A 12,248-nucleotide genomic window follows, 5' to 3' on the forward strand; every position below is an offset into this window, starting at 1 on the left:
GAGCCTCATTTAAGAGTAAAGCAATTAATCTGCTCCATACTACCGGGTAGGATTTAAGTAAGTCCCCTGGGATACCATCAGGGCCTGGAGCCTTGTTGGGGACAATGCTCCTAATAGCCCCTTCAACTTCCTGACTGGTGAAAGGGAAGTCTATAGGGAGAGAGTTAGCTATTGTAATGGCCAAAGATCCCGGGCATGGAGGAGACAAGTCCAGTGCAACAGAATAAAGCTTGGAGAAGTGGGCAAACCAAGCATCACCCGGAATGTTGCAGGTTATTTGTTGGTCAATGGGCATGTTCCTTGCTCTTAGGAGATCCCAAAACCGTTTGGAATCCTTCAAGGAACTAGCTTCAGTTAGGTCACACCAGAAATGGTAATCATGAGCCTCCTTTGCCTCAACCACTATTTTTTTGTAAGATTTCCTCGCGGAACTAATGGCGACCTTGTCCCTGCTTTTTACTGCAGCAATAAGCTCCCCCTTAGCAATACGACATTTAGGAGAGTACCATTTGTCTCTAGCATTAGAATCACTTTTGGAACCCACCCTAGGTTTGGTACATTGAATAGTAAACAATTTACTCAGTGATACTATAGTCTCTATAAAAAGTGGTAAGACTTTAGTACTGGCTGGGCTTATAGCGTCAAGCCGAGGCTCCACCACTGACAAGATGGACCCGGCTTGCGCCATCCTTGCCTCATCAGCTTTAACTTTTGCCCACTTCAAACGTCTACCACAATTGGACGGAACAATTTCATGGGATGACTTCCAAGTGGGTGCTTGCTTGTACTTCTTGCTTTGCCAATTTGGAGAGAGGGTTAAGCAAAGGGGGTTGTGGTCGCTATCGCAAGATGCTACAACCTCCATATCCAAGTGGAATGGCCAAAGATTATAGTTCAGGATAATAAAATCGATTCTGGAGGAGTGACCCGGTCTATTGTAGGTGTGAGCTCCCATAAGGTCCGATTTTGAGCGGCCATTCGCTGATCTCAAATTATGCTCTAAACAGAGTGCATTGATATCTAACGCACTTTGTGACCATTTGGGAATCGGATCCAGCGACAAGGTCGGAATACCCCTTCTTGCATCTTCTTCGAAAGAATTCAAAATATCCTCCTTTGCCAGCGGTTCGAAACAACAGTTGAAGTCGCCCGCAAGGAGAATATAAGAGTCAATCTTGCAAGCAGCTAGGTCATTGCTAAGACCTGTCTGAGGTAGGCTTGATGTCCCGCTCCTGGCGCCCCTCAGATATAGGTTGAAGACCTCTAACATCTTGCCCCCCTCGCAATGTATTGAGATCCTCTGCAAGTCAGGAGAATGAGTGGACCTATCGCTCACTTTTAAACCCAAAGCAATTCTAACCCATATTAAAAGGCCTCCAGATGGACGACCCTTTGTACCCCTTTGTTGGAGAGCTGGGACAAAATAGGTGGTAAATCCTACTCTATGTTTTGGGTCCAAGATCCAGGTTTCTTGCAAAATGCAAATGTCAAAAGGCTCTATGAACACATTCCATTCGGGATTGTCAAAGTTCCGATTTAGCCCTGCCACATTCCAGCTTACAATCTTTAACGGAGGTACAGCTGTGATAGGTTGACTGGGGGAGTAAGCAAATGCAGTAGAAGATGGCACAGCCGCTAGGGGCAACCTGTCAAGGGGCTCATATTGGGAAATTTTGTGGGAGGTTGTAAGGACCATAATTCCCTCAGACTGACTTCCTACAGATGAAGGTGTGGCCTGTAATGGGGCATTTGGTAGGATATGCAAAGATTCCGACTGTGCATTCCTACCTTGTGGACTAAAGGCTCCCAATACAGTCAGCTCGGCTTGATCTGCACTACTCTTAGCTAACAAACCCCCCTCAAAAATAGAGCTGTGTAGTGTTTGAACTAGGCCAAGAGGATGTACAGTTACTGAGGGTTCGATGCCTGCACAATGGGACCTGGGACGCCCATGGGCTGGGAAAGATGGTACATTGCCCGCTGTGTGGGAACCAGAGTGCCTAAGGAGTCAATCTACTTCCTCCAGACCCCCGAATCTATTTGAGATTGGGAAACCATTCCAATGTGAAAAAGGATCCACTTGATGGTTAAAATGGTTTCTCCTTGGTTGTTGATGGACTAGTGACCAATTGTCCATCTGATTGTGGATCGGTCGTGGGGGATAGAAGAAGGACAAGGGTTTCGGAATAACAGAGGACCCTTCACTACAAGGCCACGAGCATATGTGCTGTGCTGTGTGCGGGTCATCGAAAGTTACAACTATGCAATCCCCCGCATTTGTTTTCCTAGTTGGGCCCACCCAGGAAGTTCTGCGCACCATCAGCACTTTACTTCTACGGCCATTGGGGATAGGTCTATTGACATTAAGCCAATGCATTATTTTATTTTTCAAGGACCAATGATCCTCATATTGGCCATTGCTGATCTGTGGAACCCCCATCAACACAACTACAAAATCATTTGCTTCCGGGGGAAGGTCAATATAGCCCCCTCTAAAATTGTTCTTAACCTGGAAGTCCCGGGTAGGTGGTATAGCTACCTTGCCAGGCTGGAGTTTTGAAGATAGCCCAGCTTTAGAATTGACAGGTAGGTGGGTTGGGGTCCGCTTCGGGGCCTTAGGGATTGTAACAGTAGGTATTTGATCCACCTTCACAGTCCTCGGTTTAGGAACCGGTCGTACAATCGTGGGTATAGTGGGCTGATTTTGGTGTGTTTGCACTATGGGAGCTGGAGAAATAGCATCGGCTACAGGGAGGCCCTGATTCTCAAGACTTCTTAAACCAAGAGTGGCCAGAGCAATAATGCTCTTTTCCATCTCAAGTAGATTATTTTGATTCGTGAAAGTCTGAGATCTAAGGGGGAAAGGAGCTTTTTAAGGGATTCCCATACCAGATCTATGAATTCCCTATCATTATTACCCAAACCATCTATCTGTGGACCTTCAGTCACTGGGGTGGAAGCAGGTAATTGCTCAGTGGTTGTCCCCACCCCAACTCCCTCCAGTGGTGGCTGCTCCCCAAACGGCCGAGCAACTTTGATGGTGGGTGTTGGGCCATTCGTCGGTGTCAGGTGTTGTGGCACCGCGATTTTCGCCTTCTTCCGTGAATAGGCGGAACGAGAGCGAGCCTTCCGATTTAATTGGGTGGCACTAGGGACACTAGGGACATTAAAAACCACTGGGGGGGGAAGGGTAGGAACAGCGTTCTGGGCGCAAGAGGTGACGGGGGCGCTCACTTCCAGTAGATTGAGTTGTGAGGTGTGGTGTGGGGAAGGGATGAGTTGAGGAGGAGTCTGGTGTACCTCTGCCTGGGAAATTATACAGTGGGGGATGGGAGGACGCTCTGGAGTGACCGCCACAGCTATAGAGCCCAAGGAGGATTTTTTGGAAGTAGCAATGACTTCAGACAGTCTTCTGGCCGCTGCCAACTCGAGAGATACCCGAGTCTGAAGCTTGGATATTTCCTGGTCAATAGCGAAGTTAGTGCGGGTAATGAAGTCATCCATTGGACCACTAATTGGGTGACCACCTTTGGAGGCCTTACTCCTGGTTATTCTTGTGCACATTTCTTAAGTAAGGGGCAAGGCCAAACAACAAAATGTATATGAGAAAAGGAGGGCGTGGATCGAACTTTACGGACCTCTGTAGTAGGAAGTAGCGGGCAAAAGAGAGTAGGCCAGTCCAGTCCGCTCAGTCCTCGAACCCCGGGCTTAGTCCCGCGCGCGTCCCGCGTCGCGGGAGACCCAGACCTGGATATATGGACCGTTTGTGGGCGGTGGGCGGGCCACGGGGAGAGCGGACCGGAAGGTCTTACAGGTCACGCAGGGACTCCTGGAAAATGGAGTCCCTGCACACGCTCGCAGCCCCGCTGTGCCTCGCTCCCACACTCAACTCCAGGCTCCTCACCAGAGTCACAAAGCAGCAGCCCCCAGCCAAATGGGGCGAAGCGGCACCCGCGAAGCGGGTGCGGCAAGCAGTGGCCACAGGTACAGCAGGCAAGTGGAAATCCAACGGCAGCGCCAAGAACAGCGCTACAACAGGCAGAAGCGTCCCAAGGAGCTATGCGGCGGAATGAGGTAAAGTACCCTCCTGTGGGCGGTGGGCGGGCCACGGGGAGAGCGGACCGGAAGGTCTTACAGGTCACGCAGGGACTCCTGGAACATGGAGTCCCTGCACACGCTCGCAGCCCCGCTGTGCCTCGCTCCCACACTCAACTCCAGGCTCCTCACCAGAGTCACAAAGCAGCAGCCCCCAGCCAAATGGGGCAAAGCGGCACCCGCGAAGCGGGTGCGGCAAGCAGTGGCCACAGGTACAGCAGGCAAGTGGAAATCCAACGGCAGCGCCAAGAACAGCGCTACAACAGGCAGAAGCGTCCCAAGGAGCTATGCGGCGGAATGAGGTAAAGTACCCTCCTGTGGGCGGTGGGCGGGCCACGGGGAGAGCGGACCGGAAGGTCTTACAGGTCACGCAGGGACTCCTGGAACATGGAGTCCCTGCACACGCTCGCAGCCCCGCTGTGCCTCGCTCCCACACTCAACTCCAGGCTCCTCACCAGAGTCACAAAGCAGCAGCCCCCAGCCAAATGGGGCGAAGCGGCACCCGCGAAGCGGGTGCGGCAAGCAGTGGCCACAGGTACAGCAGGCAAGTGGAAATCCAACGGCAGCGCCAAGAACAGCGCTACAACAGGCAGAAGCGTCCCCTGACAAGTATATTTACTGCCCCCTAGATTTCATTGTTTGAAAATTATTTTAATGTATGTACTTTTATGATCTATGTTTTTAAAACAGATCGACTAAAGTTATTTGAATTTGAGAGACACACTCAAGAATAAATCCAAGACCAATTTTTAAAAATAACTCCGATTTTTATATACATTTTGATACCAAGAACTTCATTAACAAGTAAGCACTATTTTAAATATGAATTTTTAGAGGTAAATACATTGTTCAATTCAATGCATCTTTATGCAGCAATGCTTTCTTATGGGAGCATAGTTATTTATGGTCTTTTTCTGGAGGTCTCCTTCAGTTCTTAGGAGGCCATGGTCCAAAGAGCAACAAGCAGTTACTTTTGGACAGTGCAAATAATAGGTCTGCACCAGGCACAGACGTGACCACGCTGTCAGAACCCTAGGGGCCATCAAGGTGTCCCTCCAGTATGCATAATCTATTGGACCAACCCACCCTTCCCAGCGCGCTTGAAGTGTTGCTACGGTGTTCGGGCCGTTAATGATAAAAGTATGACATATCTGGGACACCACCCCTTTACCCAGTGCCTCCAACATGGTATTTGCTTCCAATGAACTCAAATCTAGAATCAGTGTCTCTGGGGAACATGCACCCGTAACACATGTGGTAATTAAAGGCATTTGTGGAATTGTGTTCCAGATATGGGAATACGTTTGTTGAAGGTCTAGAAAGGAGGCCATGTGGGAGCCCTTCCAGACATCCCTTAGAAGTATGATGCCAATGACATCCCAGCGGGCGAAACCTGGGACTGAGAATTCTCAAGGCCAACAACTCTGTATCTGTCAACTAGTTTCCGACATCTGAATGTAACTAAAGGAAAGATCAAGCCAGCTTCCAACCTAAAGTTGCAGATGATCAGTTCCTTAACGAGGGATCTGACGCAATCATGCCCGTGTGTGGTATAGAAAATCTGTGCCAGGCTTCACTGTACACAAATTAACAGAAGGTATATATATCAGGCGCAGATTTCGTAAATCATGTGTACAGGGATTCTACTTAAGGTACAAAAGGAATGCAATTCGTAGAGTACAACACAATTGAGAAAAGGAACATGTGGTTTACAACAGCAAAGGTATTTCTGAAGAATCTTAACTCATACAACGCTGGTTCACTGCATCCAATTCTGGCCCCATTTCCAGCACTGGGGAAGAGCGAGGAAACATGATCATCAAGACAAGTAGGTGACTGAGAATTTAGGTAATAGAAGCACTACTTACTGCAAATGTTCCTTGATCTGTTGGCTCATGCAGCAACAAAAAATGAAGGTCTCTTGGACTCCAGTAGCCGTAAGGAATTCAAGGGTATAATCGATCAATGCCACATTGACCAGGGGAAGGAGGACCTACAAACACAACATACACATGTAATGGGCACATCATGTGAATGGTTGGATGCCTTGATTTGTGAATGAGATAACAGGCATGAAGAGATAAGAACACTGACAAGCACGGATTTCTTTATTTGTTGCGTTCAGGTGCAAAGCAGGCAATCTCACACATCTCAGGGATGTCACAGGTAGGTTTGACAACAGTCAATAAGATAATCATGCAATCCTTAAGAACAAGATTGGGGGGCGGGGGTATGGAGATTTCACCATCAGATGTATTCTAAGTTATATACTGGGACAGGGAGCAAGAGCTGTACAATCAATGAGCAGCAAATCATTAAACTTAGCAGGGGTAGTCAATTCATCTAGCTTTCTTGGGGTTCATCCATTTGATTACATGAAGAGAATGCACTCAAATTAATTAATTTACCTCAAAAGATTTAAGGGCAGAGTGGGTGCTTCCTTTTCGCATTTACTTAACTAAGTATACATATGCAAGATAACAATATGCTGCTACTTTTCTGGAAACAGGTCTACAGGCATTTTGGTAGCATATTAGAGAAAAAAAAATGAACACTTAATATAAGGAGGTTTGATAAGAACTAAAATCACATAAAATGTAAATGGCAACCACGTCCAGATACATACATAAAACATCCTACTATAGGGGAGAGATCAAAGCACGAGGCTGTGCATCTTTACTTGTTAACCTAAATTCTTGCACACTTACACATTGACCAGTGTATTTGCGTAAAGTTGTGTATATGGCTCAACGGATGATAATCCTGACATCTTTGATTTTTTGGACTTGGAATTGTCCACATGGTCACCAACTATAATTTTAGCTGGAGATCTTAATATTAATGGGGCAGGTGGGCTTGGACTGGTTTCTAATAGGGGGTATCAGGGTAGAAAAAGGAGAGTTTGGTGTTTATTAGGTAACCTTGCAAGGAATAATGCTCTGATGGATGTGTGGGGGACAATCTATCCGGATAAACAGGGGTTCACTTATTATTCAGCACCACATAGGGTATGTGTTAGGCTTGATTACTTTTTTGCTTCAAACTCTCTTCAACCAAAAGTAAAAATTGAAAAGCTACCATGTATAATTTCGGACCATAACCCTCTCGTTTTAACAATAAGCCTTAGCAGTAAAAGACCGGATCATTTGGACATTTGAGAGGGGACTGTTAAAGGATGAGGCATATATTACCCATATGAAAGAGTGGATTACTGATTTTTTAAATATCAACAGAGGTAGTACGGAAGCTGGGAACGTCTGAGATGCATTTAAGGCAGCTATTCCGGGGGAGATAATAAGTTACAGTGTAGCGAGCCGGAGGAGGGAAAGACAAAAAGAGGAAGACCTTATCAAAGCGGTGATAGAAGCAGAGGACGAGTTAACTAATAACGTCATAAGGGGAGCACCTCTAGATCAAGTATTAATAAAAATAGCTAAGGCAAAGATGGAGGCGCAGGAGAACGTAGCTAACAAAGCTGCTAAAACATACTTAGCAAATAGAAAGAGATGCTACGAGTTTAATGAATCTGTGGGATGAACTTTGGCTATACGAACCAGGCAGAACGTGTCTATGGCTCAAGTGCGAGGGGTTCAGGACGAAGCAGGAAGAATAGTCTCAGATACAGAGGGAATAAGAGAAGTATTTAGAAAATTCTATACCTCATTATATAAATCAAGAGAACCAAACTTACACCTCTAAGATAGGCGATTACCTCCGAGATGTCCCAGTAACAAGGCTATTGGAGAACGAGGCAAAGGGACTAGAAGAGCCTTTGAGCGCCGATGAGATTTTTACTGCCTTGACTAGTCTACCTTCCGGGAAGGCTGCTGGACCTGATCAGATTCCAGTAGAATATTTTAAGACTTTTTGGGACACAATTAAACAGGATCTTACAACTACAATGCAGCAGGCGCAGGGGGGGGGGGCATCCATCCCGAAAAGCTGGGCAGGCGCAGATATTGTCATAATTTTGAAAAAGGGCAAACCAACTGACCAACCTGGATCATACAGACCCATAACATTGATGAATGCAGATACAAAAATATATTCGAAGGCATTGGCTCTTAGAGTAGCCAAAGTAATCAATAGACTTGTGAGCATTAACCAGCACGGGTTTATACCGGGGAGAGGCACCACCCACCATATACGAAAAGTCATTACCCTTCTTGATGTTGCAGAGATAACAGGAGACCCGATAGCGATTATGTTATTGGACGCTGAAAAAGCTTTCGATCGGGTCTCCTGGGACTTTCTATGGTCTATATTGAGGAGGCTGGGCTTTGGAGAGGGAATGGTGAGAGCGATTCAGGTATTATATGAGGCCCCAACTGCTCGCATTCGAGTAAATACTGGATATACACTTCCATTTAAAATAAAGAGGGGAACGCGACAGGGGTGCCCCTGCTCCCCGCTCCTGTTCGCTCTCTATATGGACCCGTATATACGCCGCATAGAATTAAACAATAATATCTGCCCAGTAGACACTTATGGAATCCAATGCAAAATTCTGGCCTACGCAGACGACGATGCGATTGTGACTCCTAAACCTATTGAAGCAATGGCAATGGTCGAGATGGAAGCCCAACAGTTTGGAGAAGTGTCAGGTTACGCTCAACACCACGAAAACACAGATCATTAAAAACTGTAAAGCACATTGCTTAGATAGTCGGGTGGTGGAAAGCGGAGTTTATTTAGGGGTAACAATTACAGCGGTGGAAAGCGGAGTTTATTTAGGGGTAACAATTACAGCGGATCTAGATAAATTAGTGGAGGCAAATATAGCACCTATAATAAGTAAAGCAAAGAAGGAATTAGACAGGTTACACAACATACACTTTTCAATAGTAGGACGAACAAATATAATTAAAATGATTTTCTTACCAAAATCTTTATACGTATTTAGGGCTATACCTTTATTATTTGAGCCGAAATGGTTCAAAACATTGGAGCATATGATAAACCGATTTGTCTGGTCGCATGGAAAGACCAGAAGGGCATTAAGATTTATGGCTCTACCTAGGGAGCGTGGTGGATGGGCCTTGCCAGATTTAAAACTATATTACTGGGCGGCATCCCTTCAATACATGCAGGGTTATTAGGAGGGGGAGAAAATGAAGGACAAGATCAGTTAGGAACCCTAGCAATTTACACATTGGCTTTAGGAGATCATGCTGAGAATCTTTTCTTAAAAATTACTGACCATAGTTATTTTAAGAGGACTAAATTTAAAACAATTAAAGCAGCACATAGGATTTGGAAGTCATTTGCTAAAAAGTTCGGACTTGGAAGATATAATGCCTACACTAGGTTTAAAGGTAATCCTAATCTCCCTGATGAGATATTTTCAAGGGTGGTTTTTAACGAGTGGGCAAGTCGCGGGATCACGAAGGTGGGGGATATTATGGGAGCACAGGGGGTAATGCAATTTAGCGGTCTACAAGCAATATATGGGCTGGATACAACTCCTTTCTTTAAGTATCTGCAAATAAGAAGCTTTATCACGACAAAAACTGGAGGGGTGGAGGGATTTAATTCAAATCCCATCTTGGACATTTAGAGAATGGCACAGAGGGCACAATAAGAAGATTTTATTCTGAGTTGATAGAGAATCAAGCTGATGATCTGGATAAGTTTGAGAATAAGTGGATACAGAAACTGGGGGTTGAGAAGAACTGTTTTCATAGATCATTGGAATTGGGTCAGAAACTCCTATGTTTAGCACCACTCCAATCACAACATTACAAGACTCTTTACCTACTATATCATACACCCGCCAGGATAGCGCAATGGGGAGGTACAGCTGGAATTACATGTCCAAGATGTGACAGTGATGAAGCTGATCTTGTCCATATGCTCCCGATGTGTACCCATCTAAAAACCACCTTTGATGAAATCGAACTATTTCTTAAAAATGCATTGAGTATAGAAATTACACTTACTCCAGCAGTGGTAATGCTTGGAATAAATCAGAGTGCTCCCAGGTATCTTATGAATATTTTATATTTTTAGCTATGGCTGTTTTGAGACTATGTATTACCACAGCATGGCTGGACCGCATACCACCCACATTTCATCAATGGTTAATGAAGTTACTGAATATATGTAATCTTGAAAGAAAATAGGTAAGGAAATATGGGAACCTATTCAAAGATGGAGAGACATAGATCCAGGATAGGAGTTAATAAAAGGAGTGACTCAACGACTTAATAATTTTGTTGGACTTAAGATTTTATATGTTTTGATTATATTTGATGAAACTATATTAGGACTGTAATGTTATTATTTACATCTCTTTAAAATGTATAGCTTGAGATACACTGATGGATTATATAATCTGGATGTTATATTATCTTATATGTTAATTTCTATTACCCTGTATGTATTTGTGTGCCCTGTACAAATATAAAATGGGGGAAAAATCCAAATAAAAATATTTTTTTTAAAAAGAAATAAAGAGGGCCATGCAGTCATTCAAGATGAGGCAAGTGTGTGTGATTTTGGGCGTACTGGGTTAAAATGACAAAACATACCAAGTCAAACATTCAAAGTATTGACGTCAGAATAGTTTATGTGTATGCTCTTGCTCTTAAAAAATATGAAACAGATGTAGTCAAAACATTCATCACACTACTGGTGGCTGCAAGACAACTCCTGCACAGTTCAGCTTTGTGCGAGGTACCACCTGCCAATGCAGGCCACAGAGACAAAACTCAAGATGCAAATGGTGAAAGGCGCAGAAGTCTACAAAGAATTCGAAGTGTAAACAAGTAAATACAACACCAATCGTAGTATAGCCAGCAGACTTTACAATACTTCACTAAAACACAGTAGGGGTAGAGTGAAGTTTGCAATAGTCCTTATCTCCCACAGGCAGAGGTCTGGGTGGGATCTCCTGCGCCTCTCACAGCTCCTCCTGGCAGGACTTCACCTCTCCCAACCCCTCTCGCATTAGGCTACATTTCTAGCCCAAATCCCCCATTCAACCCAGTGCCCTGTGTACCCGCCACCATATGTGCCTGGCATCACCCTGTCCCAGCTCCACTCACCCGAGCCCGGTCCTTGCTCACGGGGTTGAAGCGCCGGCTGAAGCTATCCGCCACCAGCACGGCCTGCAGGGGCGGCTCCTCGTCCTGCTCAGCAGGCCCTCGGCCGCCACTGCTCGGGCGCTTCCCTCCCCTACTAGCAACAGTGGCCGCCATGTCTAGCTGCTGAAGCCGGAGGGCCACGCGCGATGACGTCAAAGACCAGGGCCACGCGGATCTGCTGTCAGTGGCAGAGTGCTGCGGACAGAGAAAAGAGACTACAGCATATAGACATCAAAACAAAAGAAGGACATGTGGACGCGTTACCAGGCAACGAGTTGGACGTCCTATGCGCACTTCACCTGGTACTGTGAAACAATATAAAAGCTCTTTCTATAATTGCTTCTGTAATGGAAATTATAAAATTGTAAATTCATAGATGGTATTTATTTAAGACGTGAGAGCCCCAGCAGGAGCAGTCTGTGCTCTGCTCAGCCCATACAGCAACTGACAAACCAAGAATGTTTAAATTATATTAAGGATATGGAGGCGAGGATTATTCTACTCTTTCTTTACTACAAAATTCACAGCAGGCGTTCAAAACAAACAGATACCAGAAATTCAAATACACGTTTTTTCCTTACCAGTCAGGAGCATATGGATTCTGTTTTTGTATTACCATATTTGCGCCAACTTTTCATATTTGATCAACTTTATTGTATCAGTAACGTGTTAATCTGCAATTTATGATATTTGTAATTTACCCTACTGGTGCCACTTCTTCGTATTTTATAATACTAAATGTATCTGTAACCTGTTTTTTTGTAGAGATTTATACAACGCAAACTAGACCCAAAGATATCAGGTATCAGAGCACCAGTTTCGTTACACAAGGACACATTCATTTTTGTTAGGTACAGGGAGATTAAGTGATTTGCCCAGAATCACAGGATGCTGAGTGTTCTTGCCGAGACTCGGACCCGGTTCCCCAGCTTCAAGGTCGACTGCTCTAGCCGGGCTACATCCTCTCCTCTTGTAACTTTCACCACGAGTACCTATAAGTAGTTGTACCTACTTCCATGCTACTCTCATTCCTTATGTAATTTACTTTGCTCTATTTTAAAGCACTCT

At 45.1% G+C, this 12,248-nt stretch overlaps 1 protein-coding gene across 1 annotated transcript in view; it reads right to left on the bottom strand.

Annotated features, from left to right (window-relative positions):
- Positions 1-11,328, bottom strand: part of EIF2B5 (eukaryotic translation initiation factor 2B subunit epsilon) — an 85,815-nt gene extending 74,487 nt beyond the window's left edge. Inside the window, exons 1-2 of the mRNA XM_086944466.1 lie at positions 11,142-11,328; positions 5,964-6,088 (exon numbers count right to left, since the gene is read on the bottom strand). Of these exons, the coding sequence (XP_086800592.1) occupies positions 5,964-6,088; positions 11,142-11,294 (278 nt within the window). The 5' untranslated portion in view covers positions 11,295-11,328. The remainder of the gene's footprint in view (positions 1-5,963; positions 6,089-11,141) is intronic.
- Positions 11,329-12,248: the final 920 nt, after the last annotated feature.

This window comes from Lissotriton vulgaris, chromosome 11 (assembly GCF_964263255.1).
Source record: "Lissotriton vulgaris chromosome 11, aLisVul1.2, whole genome shotgun sequence".
Classification (NCBI taxonomy): domain Eukaryota; kingdom Metazoa; phylum Chordata; class Amphibia; order Caudata; family Salamandridae; genus Lissotriton; species Lissotriton vulgaris.